A 25,294-nucleotide genomic window follows, 5' to 3' on the forward strand; every position below is an offset into this window, starting at 1 on the left:
ATTTTAACCATTTTTAACTATACAGCATAACAACATTAAGTTTCACTACCCTGTTCCAGAATTTTTAGTCACCCCAACCTAGAACTCCGTATCTGTCCACAGAACATTGGCTCCCTGTGCCCCGTGGAGTCCCCAGTCCCTGGTAACTACTGTTATTTTCTGTCATTTGGCTCTTCTAGGTCCCACTTAACTGGAATTGTCCAGTACTTCTTCTTCTTCTGTGGCTGGCTGTCTTCTCTCAGGAATTTCAATGTCTGTGTGCACGTGGCATCTTTCTGTAAGGACAGCAAACATGTGAGACTAGAACCCAACCCACTCTGTTGTGACCACATCTTAACAACCAGTTGCATCTGCAACAGCCTGATTTCCAGCTGAGTTCATAGTCTGAGGCACTGTGGGTTAGGACCCCAACTGTGAATACAGGGGCACAGCTGGATCCCAGCAGCGACACTGATGGACAATGTAAGGAAGGGTCTGTGAGTAAGTTTTTGTTTGTTGAACATTAACAACACCACCTCCACATCTTGGCCCTGCTAGCAGGGGTCATTTCCCTGGCACATTTTTCCAGCCCAGCTAGCTCATCACTCAGGAAGAGAAGGGCGGGAACTGCTGGTGGACACACCAGTGCAGCCTTTAGGCAAGCTCCCAGGGCCGCTGGCCCTGAGGCTTCAGTGTGTCCTGACTCCGAGGGACACCAAGCACCTGTGTACCCGCCTAACAGGGCCCAAACTGCCTGGGCTGGGAAGTTTCCTCGGGAAGCCCTCCCAGGCTTACTTGACACCACTTCCTATGTTCCTCAAATAGGAACTAACGCTGTGGTTTGGGCCTGCTTCTCAGCCCTGGAGAAAAAGCATAGCCTCTGCCCTGGGAAGCTTTTATGAAAGTGGAAGGATATGCACAACAGGGAAAAAATAAAATCAAAATGAAATGTACTGATGTTGGGAGCCCATTCCCTGTGGAGGGATACTCTCTCAGCCCAGATACCCTGAGGACGGCCTAGTCCCTTCCCCAAGTGATGTGATAGGCTTTGATGATTCCCCCATGGAAGGCCTCATCCTCCCTGGGGAGTACAGGGGGTGGGGTGGGGGGCTGGTGGGGAGCATGGAAGGTTGGGAGGGAGAAGGAACTGGGATTAATATGTAAAATAGGATTGTTTCCAAATTAAATAAATAAATAAATGCAACTAGACCAAAAAAAAAAAAAAGAAAAAAGAAAAAAGAAATGAAATGTACTGTGTGACAGGTGACAGCAAGAGTGATTTGGGGATCAAAGAAGAAGGAAATGCCTTGGGAGTTCTGGGCTGACCAGAGGGCCCAAGAAGGGAGAGAACCAGCCATGTAGATACTGGGAGAGAAAGAGCCTGACTGAGGCAGCAGCACACGCCAGACCTGAGAGGAGATAAAGAGTCCAGGGTGTGTTAGGGAAGGGGCAAGGAAGCAAATGGACGACAGCATCATAGACCCTAAGGAGCCTGGGTGTCGCCCTGAGGAAAGGAGAATAAGAAGGATGAGGAGCCTGCCTGGCATGCTTCAGGCCCTGGGTTCAGAAGAATGAGAATCGGGTTCCTCGTGCCTTATCCCAGGACCAGTCCCCAGGAAGCACTCTGCAGACAGCGGGATCCACATTAAAGACACCTGAGCTAAGAAGACACCTGATGCCCCCCATGTGAGGAACTGAGTCCTGGTGTCAGGGACCCACATAAGGCCAAGGACAGTAGCAGACATCTCTAATCTCCCGCATGTCTACAGTGAGACGAGGGTAGAGGCAGGAGAATCTGAAAATTCGCTGGAGAGCCAACCTGGCTTACATGGCAGCAGACAACAAAAGACCTTGTCTCAAGCAAGGTGGACACAAGGAGCTACAAGGTTGTTCTCTGGTGTCTACGTGCCTGCCATGATATAAACACCTGCTCGCTCTCTCTCTCTCTCTCTCTCTCTCTCTCTCTCGTTTAAAAAAAGACACTCAGAACAGAGTTGACTTAGAGGAAGCTAAGTGTGGAGAAATGCAGTTCTCACCTTTTAGAGCCATTTCCTAAGCCAGTTGGTGGCGTGCCTTTAATCCCACCACTCATCCCAGAACTCAGGAGGCAAAGGCAGGAGGATGGATCTCCAAGGCCAGCCTGGCCTACAAAGTAAGTTCTGAGACAGCCAGAGCTGTTACACAAAGAAACCCTGTCTCAAAACAAAACAAAACAAAGAACCATTTTCTCTACCAAGACTAGATTGGGGGGTGGGGGTCCTCAATTTGACTGTTCCTCTTTAAATTGGAGCTGAAAAGGAAACTGCAGGCATCTTTAGGTGAATCACCTAACTTCATGCCATAGACAGGACAGAGATCATGTATGTGCACCATACATGTCATGGGTGTGTGTGTGTGTGTGTGTGTGTGTGTGTGTGTGTGTGTGTACACTTGAGAGCACACCTCCAACCAACTGTCCTAGAAGGACAAGAAGCAAACATGTCTCCCTCTCTCTATCCTTGTCCGCTTTGGGCTCTTATTCCTGCTGCAGTTTCTCTGCCAGAAAGAAGGGCAAAGGATAGAGACAAGAGGAGACAGAAAACATTCCAGAGTTCCCAGATGTGTGTACGGGTACTTGTACATGCATGTGTGTGACGGGAGCAGGAGAGAGGTGTGTACAAGCCGATCGCTCAAGTCACAGAGGCAAAAGGGTGGCAGGAGAGATGTGGGTAGAGCCGCGTAAATGTTGTGGGGTGGGCACATTCCTGTGGCTCAAGGGTTGGCGACAAGAACTTGAAGATGTGGCCAAGTTCATGCCAAGAGGGGTGCTCGTGGGATGGAGTGGGGCCAGAGCTAAAAATACAATGATATTTCTGTGCCCAGCAAGAGCATTAGTGCCTGTGGGGTTTGTGTGGTGGGAAGTGGGGAGGGTGGCCAGCCCCAGGGAGGAGCTAAAGTGAAGGCTGGCCTGCAGCAGAAAAGATTCCAGACAACTAAGGCCAGCCTAACCCCAGAGGCTGGGCCCAGGTCTGTGTTCTGCACCCCCTGGAGCAGCAGGGAGGGGGGTGCAACCCGCTCCGCTCCCGAGGAACAGGTAAGGAACCGAGAAGGTATGGCGGGGAGGGGGTGTGGGAGGGGTGTGTAATTCACAACACATTAGCTATGGAAGCTAGGACACTTTCCACACTGATCCTCATAGGTGTTTTGTTTCTTTGCAAACACTGTGAAAACAGAGTTCAAAAAGACTCACAATCCTGGGGCCACCCAGGAAGGAGTTAGCAGAGCTGGAACAGAGTCCCCACCTCTGCCTCCCAGAGGCAGGCTCACTGGTGGTGGCCCCAGAGGGCAGGACATGGCGGGCTTCCAGGCTGGGAGGGAAAGTTTCTGCTCAGCAGATCTACCCAGCAGTAAAAAGGCCTAGCTCAAAGAGCAGGGCGCTCACAAATGCAGACTTCAGAGGGACCTGAAGGCCTCCACCGCTCTGGAAGTTTACACTTTTGAGGAGACACACAGAAGCCTGCCAGAGTCCAACTGTGCCCTTGAAATGCCCTTGGGGCAAGGAGTGAAGAGTCCCACTCCAGAAAGGGAGAAAGCACAGCACCAGCCCCTTGCTGACACTGCCTACTCATGGAGCAGTCACTAGCCTGGGCAGTCATGGAGACATCACTCCCAAGACACAGGACAGAGTCCCAGCCCTTGCATTGCCTGCCAATGTCTAGGCTAAAAGGGCCCCTCATAAAGGGGGTCAAGCCCACCCCCACAAGGAGGAGGTTGTGAAACCCCAAGGGCTGATTCGCAGGTAGCTTCCTGGATCCTTTAAGAGTCAAAAGAGAGGGCAGTAAGACCCATGGAACTCAGAGAAAACCCTGTCACAATCACTGTCGCTGCACACAACAGTGCCGAAGCAATCCTTTCTTGAACATGTACTATGTATCTATACACTCAGCTAAATGTTTAGTGTATGTTATCTGATCTTCAGAGCAAACCTCCTCTTATTTCCCGTTTGCAAATAAAACAGGCTCACATGGGTGACGGAAGTTGTCCAAAACTGCACAAGTGGCATGCGGCTATGTCTGGATTCCAGCCCAGATCCGCCAGACTCCAGACTCCACGCATAACCACAAGGAACTAATACTTCTGCAATCTCCCTAGTGATGGAGTTAGAGCTCCAGCATAAAACGTATAGGTTCCATTGTCGTTGTAACGGACCCCCACAAATCTAGCACACGTATTTATGTATAGTGTACTTGAGGTCAGATCTGACACGTGGGCCTCACTGGGACGAGATGGGTAGGCAGGACTGCATTCTTTTTAGTGTCTGTGGGAAATAGCTCATTGCTTTGCATTTTCCGCTTCTGTAAGCTGTCAAATTCCTTGGCTTATATATAGTCTCTCTTTAGTCCTAGTCATATCTCTCTGACTCCGTATCACAGTTCTCTCTGAACACACTCTGCTTTAACCCATGGAGTTAGATGAAGACCAACTGAATGTTCGAAGAGATCTCCCATCACAAGGTGTTTAACCTTAATTGAATCTGCAAAGTCCCTTTTGCCATGCTAGATAACACTTCTTGGGTACCAGAAGATGTATACATAATCGTGTGTGTGTGTGTGTGCATGTATGTGTGTGCATGTATGTGTGTGCATGTATGTGTGTGCGTGTATGTGTGTGCGTGTATGTGTGTGCGTGTATGTGTGTGCGTGTATGTGTGTGCGTGTATGTGTGTGCGTGTATGTGTGTGCGTGTATGTGTGTGCGTGTATGTGTGTGCGTGTATGTGTGTGCGTGTATGTGTGTGCGTGTATGTGTGTGCATGTATGTGTGTGCATGTATGTGTGTGCATGTATGTGTGTGCATGTATGTGTGTGCGTGTATGTGTGTGCGTGTATGTGTGTGCATGTATGTGTGTGCATGTATGTGTGTGCGTGTATGTGTGTGCGTGTATGTGTGTGCGTGTAGTTGTGTCTTCACGTTTATATGCCTGAGTGAGGGAAAGAGTGTGTGCAGGTGTGCGCATGTGTGTGTGTAGAGGCCAGAAAAAAGTCATGGTGTGACTTTTCTGGGGAAGATGTGAACAAGTGTCTGATCAGCCCAGACAGGGCACTGACAACAAACCAAGAAACAATTCGGCCGGTTGAGAAGTACCCTTATTTTTTAATTATGTGAATCAGCAAGTTATTTGAAAGCTAAAATTAGAAGCAGATACAAAGCTAAAGCTAAACAGAGACTTAGCTTCTCAGGGGACCCCAAAGGTTAGTGTGTGAAGGTTGGCCTCCTGTATAGAAATTCCAGGGTGCCCACAGCACGGAATGGGGAAGCAGAGACTCCCATCAAAGCCTAGGGTGGGGGGGCAATTCCGGGTACCCAGGGGTCTGGCATTCTGTTTTCCTGGCTTGCTTTTAAAAGGCAGATGGGAAAGTGAGTGAGTTGTCTGCAGTGACGTACAGCCCCAGAGGCTGAAGGAGTCCCCACAGCCAAGGATGCCGAGGTCTTTCTTAATGTGCCGGGTGAGAAGAAACCACAGGACTCACCTACTGCCAAACAGAGCTGTGAAACCCTCCTAGACATGGGCTGAAGCAAAGCACCCAAGATTAGACAACAGAGGACACTGGAGATGGGCAAACCACAAAGACAAAGGAGCAGACTGAGGCCGGCTTCTAGCTCTGCCACCAGCTCTGCACTGTCCTTGTGAAAAGACACTGTAAACACGGCCCCTTGGTTGACACGGCTGGAGAGAGAATGAGAATATTAGTGCTTGCTATATTTAAGATGTTCTTGAGGTTCATGCCTGGGAGCTTGGTCTCTGGGGATGAGATCTTGTGGGGATCGGGGGTGGCTAGAAAACGTTGACTGGAGCCGGTGGTAGTGGTGCTCACCTTTAATCTCAGCAGAGACAAGTGGATCTCTATAAGTTTAAGGCCAGCCTGGTCTACAGGGCAAATTCCAGGACAGCCAGGGGCACACAAAAAAGCTCTGTCTCAAAAAAAAAAAAAAAGAGAGAGAGAGAGAGAGAGGAAAGGAAGACAGAAAAGGTTGAATGGTTGAATGGATTTCTTGAAGGACCTTAGTCAGTTGTTAGTTGATAACAAGAAGATTTTTACATCAGCTGAGCCTGGCCCTATCTGGCTCCTCTCAGCTTTTGCCAGTCATGCTGTCCTTCCCTGCCTCCCATGCTCCAGCCATCCGATGCAGGGCCCACACCGGAGCCCACGCTATACTGTTTGGAGCTGCTGTGTAGCTGTGTCCTCCTAAGTGGAAGAGGAAAACTCCTAAGACCCTGAATGTAGCGGAAACTACAAAGTTCAGAAGGCTACACATTTCACAAGACTCCACCCCACGCTCACACAGGCTCTTGTGGAAGGAAGCAGACTTCTGCATGGAACTGCACGCAAGTTAGGCAGGCGACTCCACTTACACAGCTTCCAGAGACTCGCCCTGCTGTACTGCCTTTCACTCACCCCCGCTCTTGTAAGTAACCCGAATAAACTCACTGGCTCACAAAGCTCACCCCCCTGCTCCTGTAAGTAACCCCAATAAACTCACTGGCTCGCCAAGCTCCACTCGAATAGGATGTTTCTTTGGTCTGGTGCCTGGACAAGTCACACAACAGGATCCCAAACCGTGTGCTAAGGAAAAGTATTTTCTTCATGAACTGTGTCCTGGTTGGTTTTTTTGTCAACTTGACACAAACGAGGTTATCTGGAAGAAAAACCTCCATTGAAAAAACACGCCCCAGAAGGAAGAAATGGAAGGGGAAAGTGTTGTAATTATATATTATAATTTCAAAAAAAGAAGGAAGGAGACAGAGGGAGAGATAAGGAGAGAGAGCAAGAAGAAAGAAGAAAGGAAGGGAGGAAAGAGAAAGAAAAAAGGAAGGAATGAAAGAAGGAAGGAAGGAAGGAAGGAGAGAAGGAAGGAAGGAAGGAAGGAAGGAAGGAAGGAAGAAAGGAAGGAAGGAGAAAGAGCAAGCCTCCATTACATAAAAGCAAGTCTGTAGAGCATTTTATTGATGAATGATTGACGTGGGTGGTGCCACTGCTAGGCAGTAGCCCTGAGTAGTGTAACAAAGCAGGCCGTGGGAAGCAAGCCAGTCAGCAGTGTGCCTTCTCAGCCTTTGTTTCAGTTCCTGCCCTGACTTCCCTTCATGATGGACTATAAGCTATAAGCTGAAATAAATCATTTCCTCCCTGACTTGCTTTTGGTCATGGTGTTTAATCACCACAATAGAAACTTAACTAAACAAACAAAAAATAAAAATAAGGGAGCTGAAGAGATGGCTCAGTGGTTGAGAGCCTTGGCTGTTCTTCCAAAGGACCTGGGTTTAGTTCCCAGCACCAGCATAGTGGCTCACAACCACCTGCAAACCCAGTTTCAGAGAGTCCAACGCCTTCTTCTGGCCTCCTCAAGTAATGAGGCAAATCACTCATACACATAAATAAAATCTAAAAGAGAAAGCTAACTAAGACAAATGAGTAATTTGTCATGTTGATATAAAACTGTCAAATACGGCATTTGCTCATCTCTCCAGAAAAGAGGCACACCATCAAGCAAGAGAGTCGATGGCATGCTGTGTGCAAAGGGGAGATGCTGCCTGGCATGTTGCTAACAGCCAGCTCCCCAGATGCCCTGCTAACCAAGCTCCCAGTGTTGGCCCTGCCCTCATAGAGGAGTGCAGCTGGAGGAACAGGGATTTTCTGGTAACAGAAAAGTCACCACAGACAAGAGAGTTATAGGGCCAAAGGTGGTACATCAGGAACAACCCAGCAAGTCCTCCCTAAAAGTTTAAGGAATGGCCAGGCAGTAGTGGTGCATGTCTTTTTATCCCAGCACGAGGGAGGCAGAGACAGGCAGATATCTATGAGCTATTTCAAAGCCTGGTCTACAGAGTGATCAGCCAGGGCTGTTACACAGAGAAACCCTGTCTCAGAAAAAGAGAGAGAGAGAGAGAGAAGAGAGAGAGAGAGAGAGAGACAGAGAAAGAGAGAGAAGAGAGAAGAGAGAAGAGAGAGAGAGAGAGAGAGAGAGAGAGAGAGAGAGAGTCTAAGGAATGTGAAACACTGAATGCCATGCAGGAATTTGAATTTGAACTGGACTCTGGAACACAAAGACATCAGTGAGGGAAAAAAAGGGTGAAATCTGATCAAAATTACAGCCTAGTTAATAGCATTGTGTCAGGGTTCTGTTCATGGTTTTTATCAATATGCCACAGTTGTGTTAACTTTAGGAAAATGCTATGTAGTCATTGCAGCTTTTCTGTAAGCCTGAAATTATTGCAAAACAAAAGTTGAGTGAGCGGGAAAAAGTGGAGGAAGGGAGGGAGCCATGGGATTATATAAGGCACCAGAAGTGGGGAACTCGGGCACAAGCATTAGCAGATACCAGCTCAGGGGCCTCCATGTCATAAGACAGAGTTCAACTTGAGTGTTTCCAGGCAATGACTCCACGACAACAATATACAAGCCCAGGTGAACATCCATGACATCTCCTTTCTTTCAAGTTCATCCTGACCGCATCTCACCTTCCCATATCTGCCTAAACTCACACTCTAAGGCCCACACTCTCATATATGCACACACGAAACAGACAGGCACATGTTCATACACACAAACACACAGCCCACCCCAGACACATTTCGGGAACACAAGGTCCTAATACAAGGAATTTATAGTATCTAGCCAAATGGCCCCTGAGGCGTAAGGACAGTGTGAGCAACACAGTAAGTGGTTTTACTCGCCTTTTGGTAGAACCTTCTCAGGGCAGACTCCCCTCCCCGGAGCTGGTGGAAGTGGGAGGTGGTGTCCCCTTCCGCTGTTCCCAGCATGGCCCCATCTCTCTGGTTTGTGGCTTCGGCCACTCAAGGTCAGTCATGTAATGTGAGTTCCCACATGTTTGCCGCCCTTCACTCCACTAATTCTTCCCTTGCTATTTTGCATTCCAGTTGGGTGGTAGACTCCTTTTAAGTGGAATGTGGACCCTGCCTGTGCCTGTAAGCCCACAGGGCCTGGCACTCAGTGTACAGGTGAGGTAGATGCGTGGTGAACAGGAATCAACACGCTCTGTCTGATGGATGTGCTCTGAAGACAGAACTAGCTCTTCAAAGACGATCCTCTTGCCAAAAGTCCAGGACTCCAAAGCTTGAGGCCACTTACCGCATTGTAACACCTGCCACCATGCCTTCGCCTGAGAATCTGGTTCACGGTTGAGTTTGGGACTGGAAAGATGGCTCCATAGTTAAGACCCCTTGCTCCTCTTCTCCAGGACCTGAGTTCAAATCCCAGCACCTATGTCAGGCCGTTCTCTGACTCCAGAGAATCCAGAGCCCTGTTCCGGGGCCCCAAAGAGCACTCTCACACATGTGGCAGACACACATATACATAGGTAAAATAAAAACAAATTTCAAAGGGTCTTTTGTGAGCATGTTTCCGGTTTACAGAACACTGCCACATCCAAGGGCTCATTTGGTTCTCAATGATCACACAGGAATATCAGTCCACTTTATGGATAAGGAAATGGAGTCTCAGAAAAGCAAAGTGATTTGCCTAGGTTGTCATAGCAACCAGGTGAATGCCCTGGAGTTTGAACCTTCGACTGCTAATCTTTTCCTTCTTCTCTTCCTTCCTAAGAAAGAAAGACCACACACACACACACACACACACACACACACACACACACACACACCAGAGCCACTTCTGCCAAATCCAGAAGTACCCAAAGAGAAGCTGCTGATTCTACCTGTGGTTGCTACGGCCTACCACTGAGCCAAGGGCAGGCCCACCGGGGTTCCCACCCACCTACCCACCTAGCATGGTACAGAAAGAGCAGTGATCTCTATGCTGCTATAGAAGGAAAGGCTCAGAAGGGACAGACAAAAGACAAAACCAGTGTGCAAACTCACATGAGAATCAGTTTGTTTGCAGGTAACCTCAGGATAGCACAATCCCAGGTCATCTGTAGCCCCTTCCCTCACCCTCTATAATCAAAGGACCAAAACAGTGAAGAATGCCAGGCACATCCCCAGATATTCCGGAGGCTGAGCTGGACCAGCAGGAGTAACATAGTGAGACCTCCTTTCAATCAATCAATAAGAAAAAAAAGGCCCCAAGCAGTGCCAATAGCAACACACTCACCCCCGGGAAATAGTGTTTTAGCCTGAGGCTCTGGGGTTGAGCCATCTGAGTTCATTCAAATCCAGACTTAAAAAGTTAATAAACCTTTGTGAGTTGTTTTCTTTGCTTATAGGTGATGACAGGCCTCAACCTCCGAGGGCATTTGCATATTAAATGGGCCCCTCGGTATCAGTGAGTATCTAGAGGCTTGCTTTCAACATTCAGAAACTGCCTGTGACTGGAGCTGGGGATACAAGTTGGGAGTGCCGTTTGCTTGGTAAAAGTACAAGACATAACATTACAGCCCAGACTGAACCTAAGAATCTAGTGGATAATTCAAAAGAAACAAGTAGCTGGGCATAAAGACTCATGCTTGCAAATCTAATATTTGTAAGACTGAGGCAGGAGGGGTTCTGGGACTAGTCTGGGCTACATACGAAGTTCCAGGGCAACATGGGCTAAAGAGAAAGAATCTGCCTCGAAAAATTAATCAAGGGCCAGTCACAGCGGCACATTCTTTTAATTCCAGCAGTTGGGAGGTAGATTTGAGGCCAGCCTGATCTACATAGTGGGTTCCAGCCCAGTCAAGACTGTGTACTGAAACCCTGTTTAAAAAAAAAAGTTAAGCCAAGCCGGGCATTGGTGGCGCACGCCTTTAAACCCAGCACTCGGGAGGCAGAGGCAGGTGGATCTCTGTGAGTTCGAGGCCAGCCTGGTCTCCAGAGCAAGTGCCAGGATAGGCTCCAAAGCTACACAGAGAAACCCTGTCTCGAAAAAGAAAAAAAAAAAAGTTAAAATAAATAAATAACAAATAAAATAGAAATTGCTACAGGAGTGTGCTGTGAGAGTGGACATGAGCTACCTTTGATGGCTGATGACGCTGGGAAGGCAGCGGCTGAGCTAGCCTCAGACAGGACTAAGCTGAAAGGCCCAGGGATCAGGAACTGGGGCTGGGGAAGGGAGTGAGGAACCCAGACATGGGGATGCGTGTGACATCCCGCAAGAGCAAGCAGAAATTGTAGATGATGATGCAGAAGGGACAGCAAAGAGCCTCTCTGTCCATCTCAGGTCCAGGACATCAGGTTCCTACACATCCAATATTTACTATAGGATAACTTTGTACCTGACCTGGTAAAAGTGCACAAGCCACACCAAGAACGGCCAACTTGTCCCACATTTATGGAGTTGATTTTTTAGCTCCAATAGTTGAGTAGATGATAATAGACACTCCAAGACCTCTCTCCATTTTATGAGAAGAAAGCAGCAATACAGAAAAATCACTCAGAGATAGGAAAGGGACTGGGAAGTCTTCAAACGGGGAAAGCAAGCAAGAAAAGGTTAAACAAGCTTCAGAGGCACAACAAATGGATGGTATTAAACATTGGTTTCTTCATACTCCCCCCCACACACGCACGCGCACACATTCTAAGGGGGATACCCTGAGATATATGATTTTTCTTGCTGAGCAAGAGGGGGGAGGAGAGAGGAATACAAATTGGAATGCCCAGCAAGAGCTAAATTGTTCTGTATGGACAGGAGCGGAGGACAGTCACAGGTGATGAGGACCAGGGGGCTGAGGGCAGGGGACGGGGCAGGAGACAAGGTTGTCTGCATGAAATGGGATTTTTGAAGCAAGAGATATTAAAAAGTGATCTTGTAATTAAATTGTGTGTGTGTGTGTGTGTGTGTGTGTGTATTTACGTTGGTCATACATGTCTGGGGTGGATGTGTATATATGGAGGTGCATCTGGAGGCCACATGTTGATGTCAATTGTCTTTCTTTTCAATCATTCTCCACCTTTTATAATGAGGTAGGGTTTCATATTTGAACCCAGAGCTCAGGAAATTGGCTAGTCTAGTTAGCCAACCTCCTCTGGGGAGCCCTTGTCTTTGCCTCCTGTGTGTGTGTGGGGGGGGGGTTGGTTGGTTGCTTTGGTTTTTGATGTTTTGGGAGGTTGTTTGGTTGGTTGAGAGGGAGTCTCACTGTGTGGCTTTGACTGCACAGGAACTCACTTTGTAGACAAGGATGGCTTTGAACTCACAGATGGCCACCTACCTCTGCCTCCCAAGTGCTGGGATTCAAGGTGTGCTCGACCACAGCTGTCCTCCATATACTAAGATTACATACAGGTCAGTCCAAGAAGCTTTTAACAGGATACTAGGGACCCCAACTCTGGTTCTCAATAGTTGTGTGACATGTCCTTTTTTACCCACTGAGCCATCTCCCCTGCCCCTAACCATGGGGCTTTAGTCAGCATACAAATGATGCATTTCGCTGTGACATTTTCTTACACACCTATCACTATGCTTTGTTCTTATTGGCTGTGTCCGTTTGCTTCCTCAGCCCTCTCTCCCGTCTTGCTGCACACCATGAAACAGTCCCCAGATTTGCGTGCCATCCTTGCACAGGGACCACGCTGATCTCCCCTGTATCGTTCCAGTTTTAGCATCTGTGCAGGACTGAAGGGGATGTTTAGAGTGCTTGCACCTGTAACCCCCTCAGCCACCCTAACCATGAAAGCCTGATCAAAACCATACCACACACAGATGAATTTTGTGCTGAGGGTGTGTGTTCAACGTAACGAAAACAGTTGTGGATGCTAACAGAGCTCCCTCAGTGCCGTCACAAAGTACTGAGGCGTGTTGACCGGAAAGCCGGAAACCAGTGAGCCAGGACAGTGACGAGGATAGTGCACAGTTTTGAGGTCGTGACCCCTGTTATTGGAGGGGACAAGAGCAAGGAAAGATGAGGAGCCAATGCTGAGTCACAATCACAAAGCCTGGGGTCTTACCTCTAACACTTGACCCTGCTTGGGCTTGGTCCCTGTGACGGTTTTTAGTCTTTTCATCTCAGCTTCACCGGGTCTGGAATGGCTAAAGATAGGCTGCTGGGCACATCGGTGAGGGTTTTCTAGAACAGGCAGCAGCCCTGAAAAAAGGAGATCCAAGGGCAAAGCTTTGCTGTTTGCCTCATTGCCTTCACATCTCATCGGCAAGTTCATCGACTCTGTTGCTGCCATCGCCGCTCTTGCTGCATCACTGATGCAGCGTCATCAGGCTTCCAATGTACACTGAAGACCAGTCAGTCGCTCTCCAGTCTGGGGCTGCCAAGACTCCAGCTTCATGGACCCAACAGCTACAGTTTTCATCTTCTCCGGGGTGAAGAAAGCCACCATTGAGGTGACTATCCAAATCACGTCAGGTAAGCCAATCTAATAAATCCCCCTTGGGTACATATTCAGTCTATAGCCTCTCTTCCTCTCAGGAGCCCTGACGACTACAGTTCCTCAGTGGGAAGTGCCTGAGATGTCCATGGGCGACAACTTGAGAGATATTAGGAAACAAAGGCCCTGTGCCCTCAACAGGAAAGAGGCTAAGGGAAGAGGAGGAGAGTCAGGGGCAAGGCAGTGCTTGGTGCTGAATGAAAGGAAGATGGAAAGGCTTAAAAAGAGAAAATTGATTTTACATGTAGGATCCCACAGAGATTTTACACTCTGGCCCCAGTGTTTATTTTAATAGCTGTGTCCATTCCTTCTACTACTGTATGACAAATATGACAAATGTAGTGGCTTAAAATAACACATTTAATTATTTTACCATTCCAGAGGCCAGTACGTGGGCAGCAGTGGGTTTGTTTTTGCTGACAGTTGTAGCGGAGAATTTTTTTCCTCACCTGGTCCTGCTTCCATCCCAATCTGGGTCTCTGTCCTCACTTCTCCTTCTCTGGCTGGGAAACTCTGGTGGAATGGAAAGATGGCTCAGCAGTTAAGCGCACTATCTTGTAACTACATTTCAGAGGACCTAGGTTCAATTCCCAGCACCCACACTATAACCTTCAACTGTCTGTAACTCCCATTCCAGGGAATCTGACACTCTCCTGTGTCCCCCATGGGCACCAGGCATACAAGCGGTGCATAGGCATACGGGTGCCAAAACACTCATTGCTCGTACACATAAATAAGATAAAAAATACTTTTTTTTTTATTTGCACCGTTCCTGGAAGTACTGCAATACCAGGTCGATGCGTGGAGTGCACGGAGCAAGCTCCTATTCCAACTCCTAGTTCCAAAAATCCATTTAATATATTGTCCTCGGATAGAGGACGTATCAGATATTAAACTGATAAGAACAGATACTACACTTGATCTTAGTCAAAAGGCCGAGAAGCGATAAGATAAAAATACTTCTAAAAAGAGAAGTCTTTGCAGACTTGGGGATGATGGCACACTACTGAAATGCCAGTATTCAGGTCAGGTGTGGTAATGCATGCCTTTGATCCCAGCACTCAGGAGGCAGAGATAAAAGGATCCCTGTGAGTTGGAGCCCAGTCTGGTCTATGTAGTGAGTTCTAGGACAGCCAGAACTACACAGAGAGACCTTGTCTCAACAACAACCAAAGGGAGGCAGGGAGGGAAAAAGAAAAAGAAAAATTCCAGTACTCAAGAAGACAGGAGGATCTAGAGTTCAAAACCAGCCTGGGCTACTTAGTGAGATCTTGTCAAAAACAGAAGCAAACAGCAAAACTCTCTTTTGGTTACAAAGTTCCACTAGAATAATCCCCATTTCAAGATCCTTTGACTGAATCCATCTACAGTCCCTTATACTAGGCATAGTGGTGCACCCACTAGTTTCAGGGACTAAGACGGGGCACATTTGGACTGCTGCTGAACAAACATGACAACCTGAATGGACAAAGGAGTGAAGTAAACAAGAGGAAACGGTGAGAGCATGAGTAACCCACGTGAGAGCCGAGACACCTGCAGGCCAGCATATCTCCCCAAACTTATGCCAGAGATGTTTGCAGAGGACCATGTGCACAGAAGGCCAACAAGCGACGAAAATCGGTCAAGGCAAATGTTCTTTTTAAGTGTTTTATCTTAATTTTTATTTTGTGTATGTGTGGGTGTTTTGTTTGCATGTAAGTCTGGACACCACATGAATGCCTGGTGCCCACAAAGGCCAGAAGGGAGTATCGGATCCCTAGGAACTGGAGTTACAGGTCGTTGCAAACTGTCCTGTGGGAGCTGGGAATAAAACCCAGATCCTCTGGAAGAGCAAGCAGCCAGTGCTCCTAACTGCTGAGCCCCCACCCCCACCCCCAAATCGAGTGTTCTTTGAAGGCGTTCACCACCAACATGTGTACCAATACAGGAATATGGTGACATTAGAAGAGTTACATCAAGCAATCTATGAGGATGTGATAAGAGTGTTTGCAGAAACCCAGGCGTTGGTGGCACACGCCTTTAATCCCAGCACTCGGGAGGCAGAGGCAGGAGGATCTCTGTGAGTTCAAGGCCAGCCTAGTCTCCAGAGCGAGTGCCAGGATAGGCTCCAAAGCTACCTTTGAGAAACCCTGTCTCAAAAAAAAAAAAAAAAAAAAAAAAAAAAAAGAGGTTTTGCAGAAGGCTCACATACCCGCTTTTAGAATAAAGGCAACCGCCGAACCTTCTAGTAGTGAAAGCAACAAACCCAAACGGTCACTGATACAGGAAGCTCGGGACAGGGAGAAGGATCTTGCCTGAGCAGGCTTCATAGGCAAGTGCGCACACATGGGTTGAGAAGAGTGGGCAGTCTCTGAGACGTTTGCTGAAGCCAAAGCTGGTGGCTTGGCCAGATGTGTTTAAATCTCACCACCAGGGGGAGTACAAGAGCCAACACCGACCCCTGAGTTGAGGGGATTTTCCAGAAACAAGATCCCCCCAGGGAAAGCAGAAAAAGTTTTCCCAGTCCCAACTCCACAAAAGCTGGAAGGCCTGGCTGCCACCATGTGATCCCTGACTCAAGGGCTTGCCCACATTTTCCTCTTCCAGTTAAAGCAAACCACATTTTTTTCCATACCTCCTTTTTCCTGGTTGCCTGTAGCAATAAGCTCCTGTAATAAACACACTTTGGCCAAGAAAGTCACTGCACCATAGAAGACCAGGGTCCAGGGACAGGAGTTGACCTGTCCAAATAACTGTAGAGCAGGGACCAAGACCAGAGGTTGCTCTCCTCACTCCAGGTCCAGTGTTCTCGGCATGTAAGGCCACCACACTGTGTGGGCCTGGAATCTCAAAACAAAGCAACAACAACAAAAACCCTCCAGATTATATGTGATGGGGTTCTTAAACAGTTCCACAGGCGTAAATAATAATAGTGTGGCAAGGGGGGGTGCTGGGGGGGACCTCCTTCAGCACTCACTGCTACCCAATGTAGTTTCTGTTGAAGATGGAAATGTTTACCGAACTCCTCTCTCCCATGGTCCTCAGGAGGAGGTACAGGGAGATTAAACCTTTTCTTGAGACCTGTTCTCCCTAAATGGTCGGACTCCCGCCAGAACAAGGAGATGTTATTTTTTCTACCCTGTCCCAGCGCCTGGTTGTGCCACACATCCTATTGGAGCCATCTTCAGTGAGTTACTGAATCAGCGAAGCACTGTTGACATCCACTCCTCCTGGCAAGAGACTCAAGTTAGGCGCTGCCTCTCCTTCCTCCCGCCAGCTCGCCCACTGCAGGTAGCTTCCCCAGGCACAGACAATTTTGTGTTTTTGTTCCCGTCTTCATACACAGCTTCCCCTGTTCACCTAACTGCTGACCCCTCTTTCCCCCACCAGCTTCCAAAGTCTGCTCCCACCATGCCCCCTGCATCAGACTGGCATAGGGACATCCATGGAGTTGCCTGTTGGGGTCTCTCACGCCACACATCCATGGATATAGGTGGCTTCGCAGCATTACACTCAGTAACATCTAAGAAATTTTAGGACAAATGAAGCAAGCCCTTAGAGATCTGGCTCTAGTTCAGGTTCTCCCCTCTGCCCCACCCCCACCCCCACCCCGTCTCCTCAGATTTCTAGGTCTCCCTGCCCCTCCTACCTTCCCGTTTGTCCTAACCTCTTCACATCTCCATCCTGCCCCCAGCCCATCCCTCATCTCTCTCCACCGCCAGCTTCATCCTACCTAACCTCCTCAAATGCACCCAGATTTCCTGTCTGACGCCCCAAAGTTTTAAACCAGGCACTGGAGGTACAAACAGTGGTTCTTAGCCTCACAGAGCTTGCAGCCTGTCCTCTGACCCGCCTGTGCGAGGTCAGGGCTCCACCTGAAAGCCCTGAGGGTCATCCTCTCCCCTCAAGCACTCTCGGAGGACAGAGTCCTCACGTGTTCTCTGCCGAAGACCATGGGAGCCCCAGCCCCAGCTTTGCCAGGCTGTCTTGACTGTGACTCTTAACTTGGGATACTCATCACAAAATGGAAGAGCAAGGGTCTCTCCTCAGAGCTCTCAGAGACCCCTAAATTGAACACCCCACCCCAGAGTCTCTGCCTGTCCTGTCCTCCCCCCCACCATCCGTACCCCCCCACCCCCGCAGCCAGCTCCTAAACTCCTTCAGGGAAAAAAGATGATAGAATCTGTTGCTCTCAACTCCTGCCCTCAGTGAAGTACCTTTCCAAAGTGGACTGTGAAAAAAAAAATCTTTTTAAGTGGATCGATTAATGAAACCAGTCCACTGACAAATACAGAAGCGAGAGCTGTGCTAAGCTAACAGAGGCTGGTTTTGCTTCGTGACAATTTGTCTTGTTTGGTTTTTGTTTTTGGAGACAGGGTCTCATGTAGCCCAGATCGCCTCCAAAGCACTGTGTAACCCGGGTGAAATTTTAACTCGCATTCTTTTTGCTTCTTGGCATTTTCTGATGTTTCTGTGATGAGTATGGTTTACTTTTTCAATAAAGACCTACAAGGAAACTTTCTGGCGGGGTGAGGGAAAGAATGTTGCAAAGGATGTTGAAAAGGACCTCCCCACCCAAATTAGAAGAATCAAGGAAGAATTTAGAGAACCTCAGAGCAGGATATGGTGGTCCATGGCTGTCACACCAGCACCAGCAATGCAGAGGCAGGAAGATAGAGGTTTGAGGATAGCCTGAGCTACATACGCAAATCCAGGTCGCAGGGCTACAGAAACAAATTACGAAGCATGATGAGTTCAAGGCCAGCCTGGTTTACAAAGCCAGACCCAAGCCAGACAGAGCTGCATAGTAAGATTCTGTCTCAAAATACTAAGTGTAAACTTAAATAAAGAATAAACACAATAAGATCTCACAGGCAAAGGAGGCAGGGGCAGCCAGCCACACACCACCTGCAGGCTTCGAGGTGGGGCAGAGTAAGGGTGTGGCACCAAGTGGGGTAGAGAATGTGAGGAGTAAACACTGGATGACGAATTTCAACTCGACTCTGTGAATGAATTAATTTTTTTGAGTAAATGAGAAACGCTCAGATTGGCACCCGGAGCGTTCCAGCGGCCACAGTGCTCAAATAAGTATGTTCAGTCCGGAAAGGTTTACAAGGAGGGGTTGGAGAGAAAGCAGGCCAGGCAAACAGGGGCCGGCAGACTTGATGCGGGAATCTAAAAAGGTTCTTTAGATTAGATGACACCCGGGGGTCTTCCACCGTAAACTCTTAGGCGCAGCGCCCGAAACGAACAGGAAAGGCTCCCGGGTAAAAGTAGCCGGGTCTGGAGGTCTGGAGAGACCCCAAGACGGTGGGAAGGAGAAAGAAGAAAGGAAAGAGGGTCTCAGGAACGAGTCCCGGAAGGGCAAGGTGCAGGGCGGGCTCCGCACCCCGGTGGAGTCAGAGTCTTAGAACCTGGGGCTGGGGAGGGGACGAGGCATGGGCGGGGCAGGTGGGCCGGGGGCGGGGTCGGCATCCTCCGCACATGCGCATCGCAGCTGGCGGATGGCCGTAAGGAGTGGCACTTTTTAAAAGTGGAGACGTAGGCCAGCCCCCAGCCTCAGCGTTTCTCAGTCCGCTGCCGCGAACCTTCTGTCCCAGTCGTGCGCGCCTCTTGTCCCACGCAAGTCCCGCTTACACCATGCCGGTCAAAGGGGGTAGCAAGTGCATCAAATACCTGCTCTTCGGATTTAACTTCATCTTCTGGGTGAGTGAGAGGCGACTGTCACGCGCTCCTCTCTGAGGCCACCTGTTCTCGAGCTCCGGACGGCGGCGTCCGGAGCCGTGGGTGTCCCGGCGCCCGGCAGCTCGGGGAGCTGGTACTGCGAGCGCCAGGCGGACTCGGGGCGAGAAGAGAAAGGCGCGGCGGCTGCCAACTGGCCACGGTCTGGACGGGCAGGTGGGCGGGAGAAGCGCGGTCCTAGTGGCCCGGGCTGTGCACTCCGCTCCCGGGCCCCTCGCCGCCGAGGATCTGAGATGGGGTCTGTGTCCGCTGCCACCCGGAGCACCCCGATTGCTACAGGGGAAGTGTCGGGGAGGAGGAGCGGAGCACCCCGTTTCGAGTAACTCGAGGCCCTCCCTGGCCCGTGAGGCTCCTGGCGAGCAGGGCAGTGAGTGTCTCCCACCTCGGTGGTCCCACAGTGGCAAAGGGGTTCCCACGAGGGGCTCCTGGCACCCTCACTCTGGAGAGAAAGCGGGTCGGGGAGTCCTGCACCTGGAGGACGGGCTTTCCTTGTTCACAGTCTCGACTCTCGGTCCCCGTGAGAACGTCCGTGCCTCTCTCCAAACTACCTGAAAGACTAGGTTGTCTTGATTCTTTTTCAAAAGCGATAACTATCTTGGCTGGAGAGAACTCTGGCAGAGTTAGGGAGAGGAGGGAGGGGAAGGTGCCCGTCGGCGCCTCTAGGTGGTATGAGTCCGGAGTTTCTGCATTTCCAGGGTAATGAGGTACTCTGGGCTTGAGGCCTCCCCACCCTCCTAGAAACGGCCAGGCGGGGCCGCAGGAATGGCCGTTCACCTGGAGAGGCTGCGGAGCAGAGCGGAGCGGGGCGGGGTGGGGTGGGGTGGGGAAAGAGGAACTAGTAGACACTCCCTACCTCTCCGCGTTTGGAAGTCTGGGAAAAGCAACCGTGTCCGCTCCCTACGGAGATACAAGGACGACCCTTGTGTCCTGCTTCTGAGAGGTCACACCCCCTACACACAAATGGGCAGCATTTGATCCCAGGCAGGCAGGAAAGGGTTTGGCCAGGCAGCCCCTCAAGAGAGATGACGGTAGAGACGCGTTATGTACCACCAGAGACTTTTAACCAAAACAAAAGTGCACTATTCCCTTGGAGCCTGCCACCAGGTGCTTATCATCCTCCAGCCAGTGTAAGTTTTAATACTGTCCAGGGCTGCTCGGGAGTGTTCTGCAGCCTACAGACACTGCTCTTGAGTTTCTAGGAGTCGCCACACCCATACATCTTAAGAGGATGTCAGAGGGGCATTCCCTCCTGGTGTTTCCCCAGCTCAGCAGACCGGCAGGCCAGCTCTCAGGCTTGGCTTGCCCAGCTCATCTGCTCCAGCATCACAAAACAGTCTTGACTGCTGGCCCCACCCAACCCCGCCCTGTCCTTTGGGGAGTTTTCATTGCCCTACCCTAGCCGGCTGTCTCCCCTGCCTGTCTGTTGTTTAGTCCCCAACTGTCTGCCTAGATGAGGTGAAAGTTTAGGGTTAGGAGGAACACAAAGTGCCGTAGCAAGTCTGCGTCCCCCATCTGCCCCCATGGCATCTGGAAGGGGCTGAAGGGAGGTGCCCATGACCACCCTGTGTCTACTCAGTCTGTTGCCTGCTGGTCTGCAATCTGTCTAACTTGTCTCCTGCCTGCTACTCTGTTCTATCCAGAGCTCCCTGCCCGGGCTAGACAGAGCCGGTTGACTAATACCTCATGAAACAGAACAATCTCATTCTGGAAGGACTTGGTTCTAGGGTTGCGAACCGCTTGTGCACCAACTGTAGATGCTAAGCTCTTCTGTTCACATTGGGCAGATGAGAGTGCCAGGGCAGTGACTTACCCAAGACTGCAAGCTGAGATAGTACTGTATCCCCTTCGCCCCTCCCGTTTTCTTCCTGCCCTCTTCTATCTCTCTTACCATTTGGGGGTAAGTTAATTATTGTTACCTGTCCTACCCTTGGGTCCCATAGGGACAAAGCCCCATCCTGTTACAGTCTCCGTGTAAAGTATTTTACAGTCTGTAGGGCCTCCCCTAGGCCCATGATGTAGCCTGAGAAGGAAGCGTTATCCCCATTTTACCTACTGATGACAAGAAATCTGCTCCATGAAAGGTTAAGTGACATATCCAGGGTCAAGTGACAGGACATTATCAAGTGAGGTACCCAACTGGGTTTGGCTATTGGGTGGGAGTAGAAGAAGGGTGAGATGAAACTCCTCAAAATCTTTTATGGCAGGCTGTGATCTCAGGGGACCGCTGGGATTATTATGATGTTGCCACTTCTCTCTCTTGAGACCAGTGATTTATGAACTTGACATTTGGAACCTGATACTGGCTTTGAAAAGTAGGGGCCACCTTTGTGTGCAGAAGATAGATCCTAAAGGGATGGGTGGCAGGAATCCAAAGAGAAGCCAGTCTTAGCTGCAGTGGGACAGTGCAGAAAAGGACCGGAAGAGGGGAGCCTTGCCTTTCTCCTAGGCCTGAGCATGTCCCCTGTGGGTTGCTCCATGACAGCTGAGCCTTCCCAGCCTGCCCTCCTGATGCTGGGTGTCTCATACCCACAACCACGCCAGCAAGCAGTCTGTTTTTCCAATATCTTCAGAGCCAAACCTCCCCAGCCTATTTCAGTGGTTCCTGAATTTTCCTCAGACCTCATGTCTATCCCTTCACTCCCTCCAAAAAGAAGAAAGAAAAGAAATAATAAAAGAGGGGGAGGAAAACATCTTTCTCATGTCTAAATGACAGGAGATGGGGGTATTTCAAGCTGTGATGTGGTGACCAGCCTTGGGCCAGACCAGGAATGTAATGTGCTTTTTTCCATTAATTTTTTGTTTGGGGTCTTGCTATGCAACCAGACTGGCCTTGATCCTCTTGGCCGGGGCGGTTCTTTCCATCCTACCCATCCTCCCAGACCCTGAGCCTGTTTAGTGAGGACCTCCCATCCTCCCTGGCCTAGGCTAGGAAGGGACAGATGGGCTCTACTGAGTCAGACCCTGCTTCTGTTCCCTGTGCCCCCCTAGACACTACCTGTCCCTTCCCCATCCTAAAGGATGGAAACAGCAGAGGGCCTGCTCTCTTCCTCCAGAGATAACCTTACCATCTTGGAAGCTGCTTAGAAACATAGGCAGAGCCTGGCTGAGTGTGCCCCCCCCCTTTACTTTGAAGCCACAGGCAGCTCACTCTTCTGGTCCACACTAGTTCCCTCATCACAAATCCATGAGTTGATGATCTCTAAGGGTCCACTCAAGTTCAGCCTGTAGAACAACCCCCTGCCACTGCAAACACAATCCTCCTACCTCACCCCTGCAGCCGGCCGCATACATCATCCACAGCCCAGGCCTCACCTCTGGCTGGGCTGCAGGAAATGGATACTGAGGTCTGTTCCCTTGACTTTACCAAACCTGTTTCTTGGATCTTTCCTGTTCCTTTCATCCTCCCACACTCTAGGGAGTTGTCTCTTTATCGCCAGGTTCTGTTGAGTGTCAGTTGCCTTGGCTTTTCAAGGTCATTGATAGTAATCGTCGTAGCGTGGCCCTGGATTCAGCATCCCTGTCCTGAGTGATGCTGTGTCCGTCCGAGGCCTGGTGGTAGATTCAGCTTCCCCCTGCAGCTTCTATAGTATATCCTTGGTTAAGTGTGAATGTTTAAACCACAGATTAGCCCACACTCCCACATGGTGCGTCCGTCCGTCCATCTCTTTCACGTCCCCCTGCCATCCCAGCCAGCCTCATTCTCCCAGGCAAAACAGTGACTCCATTTTGTGTTGCCACATATCTGACTCAAGGAGGGAGGGACACCCACTCCTAAAAATAAAGGTACAGGCCCTCTCGGGGGTTCTAAGGCGTCTGGGTTTGAGTCTGGGCAGGCAATGGAGGGGGGTAGGTGGCTGTGATGACAGCCCCTCCCCACCCGGCCTGCTGCTTCCCACAAGTTGTTTGACTTGGATGTTGGGCTGAACTGTTGCATAAAATGGCTTCCCACAGAGCGCCTGGGCTGGAGTGACACTGCCCTGCTTGTACTGGAGCTGGCAGGTTGGGGAAGAGGGTGAGCTGAGGCCAAGTGTCTGCCCAGCGATGGAAAATAGGACCTGGCCCCTGCCTGGCTCTCGGGTTCCTCCCCCATCCCAGCCATAGTAACCGACAACCAAGATCAGGAATCCGGACCTCTGGGTGGTAGTGAGAATTGGATTCATGTGCACACACTCACACTCCCTCACACACACCCACACTTCTCTCTCACAGACTCTGCCCCTGTTTTCAAAGTGCCGGTGGCAACATTCCAGAGCTTGCTATGGATCCAGAGAAGCCGCACTGCTGGCTGCCAGTTACTGGTTGCTTCCCAAATTTGGACAGGCTGGTGGATCTGGGGTGGCTGGTTAGTGCTTACTCCCCTAAACGAGCCTTTCCTGGCTTCTGCATTCACAAATTGCCATTCTCAGTTCTCCCTTCGGGAAGTGTGTTGGACATGAACCTTTAATCTTACACATAGGTCTGTGTGTCCTGGGGTGGCTCTGTCTGGTTTTTGGTTCAATTCATTTTTTATAAGAAGATGTAGCCTGAGATTGGTCACCACACCTAAAATACCTTGGGACCTAAAAATACCTTGGATTTACAAACAAACAAAAAAACCAATTTTTCTTTGGTAACACACAGGTAGATAGATGACTTTTGCCTGGGTATTTCTGGCTTGGGGGGCCGGGGCAAGGGGGCTCAGATCTCAGGGCTCTGGTGGCTTCTGCATTACTGTTGCTGTCTTAGGTGTTGTGGATAAATCCATGTGGCATTGAGAAAAGAAGTGGCATTGTGACTTCTGAGTTCCTCCCTGTCCGGGTTGGGCCAGAGGGACTTTACTAGGCTCTGTCATACATGGGAGGCAAGCATTCTGCCACCCTTGAGCTGCAGCTCCCTAGCCCTCAAAGTTTGGGGTTTTGTTTTTGCTTTCCAGTCAAAGCCTTGCAGAAATGCATTTTACTTATTACACACAGAAGAGCAACAACCTCTCCGTTGAAAAGGTTGAAAATCTCCCTGATGCCAGGTGGTGGTGGCGCACGCCTTTAATCCCAGCACTTGAGGCAGAGGCAGAGGCAGAGGCAGGGGACGGCTGTTCATTTGAGGCCAGCCTGGTCTACAGAGTGAGTTCCAAAAGATAGGCTCCAAAACTACAGAGAAACCCTGTCTTGAAAAAAGAAAGAAAGAGAGAAAGAAAGAAGGAAGGAAAAGAAAAGAAAAATCTCCCTGACCCTGAACTACCACCAGAAAAAAAAAAAAAAAAAAAAAAGCCAGTCTTTTGTATGTTTTTGTGTTTTGGAGGTCTGGCTGCATGCAGGTCACCTGGCTTCTCCAGTCCGTGGAAAAAGTCAAGCTGGTCCAGGGACATTTTCATTTTCCATCAAGTGGTGTGTTAAGGCTGTGGAAAGCAACATCCTATCCCAAGATGAGACAATTTTATAAAAATTGTATCCATTCGGGTAATTTCCTGCTTGGGGGTTTGTTGTTTGTTTTTTGTGGGGTGTTTTGTTTTGTGAAAGAGTCTCTCTATGTAGTCCAACCTGGACTTGAACTCGGAGGTAGATCCTCCAGTCTCTACCACGAAGGTGCTGGGATTAAAGGTGTGGGCCAAACCACTCCCGGCTAAGTTTTTTTTTTTTTTTTTGGTTTTCCGAGACAGGGTTTCTCTGTGTAGCTTTGGAGCCTATCCTGGCACTCGCTCTGGAGACCAGACTGGCCTCGAACTCAGAGATCCTCCTGCCTCTGCCTCCCAAGTGCTGGAATTAAAGTTGTGCGCCACCAACGTCCCAGCAAATTTTTTTTATTTTATGAGCATTGATGATTTGCTTGCATGTATATCCTGTGCGGGTATGAGATCCCCTGAAACTGAGGTTACAGACAGTTGTGAGCTGCCATGTGGGTGCTGGACTAAGCTTTAATAATAAATATTAAGTGTATGTTACTGTAGGCTTCGAGGTCACAGCCATTTCAGGGAACCCCATGATTCTTCTAAGGGGAAAAAATGTTAGGCATGGTTGGTTTGTTTTGGTTTTGAGGGGTTTTTTGTTTGTTTTTGTCTTTTTTTTTTGTTTTGTTTTTGTGCTGGATGCCCATGAACCTCAGATCGTGGGTGACCTGTATTGATTTGTTTCCCTTGGTTTCCAAGTAACCTCCTACATCACATGTTTTTGACACACTGACTTCCTGGAATCAGATGGGAGAACAGAGGATATTTAAAAATGCTGTTAGAAACCCTAAATTTAGCTGGGTGGCAGCACATTGACTTTAATTCCTACACTGAGGAGTCAGGTGGATCTCTGAGTTCAAGGCC

The 25,294-nt window shown here is 49.5% G+C and overlaps 1 protein-coding gene, 1 long non-coding RNA gene and 2 other non-coding genes across 6 annotated transcripts in view; 1 reads left to right on the plus strand and 3 right to left on the minus strand.

Moving 5' to 3' along the window:
- On the minus strand, nucleotides 1–20,320 carry LOC118239267. 2 transcript variants are annotated; one of them, XR_004771078.1, is made up of 4 exons: nucleotides 19,862–20,320; nucleotides 13,737–13,800; nucleotides 12,856–12,992; nucleotides 1–275 (listed from the first exon to the last, which is right to left on the minus strand). It is a non-coding gene; the product is annotated as an uncharacterized LOC118239267 (long non-coding RNA). The 2 variants fall into 2 exon arrangements; XR_004771079.1 differs by lacking the exon at nucleotides 19,862–20,320 and adding an exon at nucleotides 18,943–19,848.
- Nucleotides 12,428–12,529, minus strand: LOC113836953. The gene has a single exon (XR_003487477.1). It is a non-coding gene; the product is annotated as a U6 spliceosomal RNA (small nuclear RNA).
- On the minus strand, nucleotides 14,044–14,234 carry LOC113836950. Its single transcript, XR_003487475.1, has one exon. It is a non-coding gene; the product is annotated as a U2 spliceosomal RNA (small nuclear RNA).
- The window catches only part of Cd9 (CD9 molecule), a 32,915-nt gene continuing 25,928 nt past the window's right edge, over nucleotides 18,308–25,294 (plus strand). The window contains exon 1 of one of the 2 annotated variants that reach the window (XM_035448783.1): nucleotides 18,308–18,354. Coding sequence is in view for 1 of the 2 variants with exons in the window: in XM_027428328.2 (XP_027284129.1) it covers nucleotides 18,907–18,972 (66 nt within the window). In the remaining variant the exon portion in view is untranslated. Of the gene's footprint in view, nucleotides 18,355–18,755; nucleotides 18,973–25,294 lie in introns of those variants that run through there. The other variant, XM_027428328.2, reaches the window with a different exon arrangement.

This window comes from Cricetulus griseus, chromosome 8, assembly GCF_003668045.3.
Source record: "Cricetulus griseus strain 17A/GY chromosome 8, alternate assembly CriGri-PICRH-1.0, whole genome shotgun sequence".
NCBI lineage: Eukaryota > Metazoa > Chordata > Mammalia > Rodentia > Cricetidae > Cricetulus > Cricetulus griseus.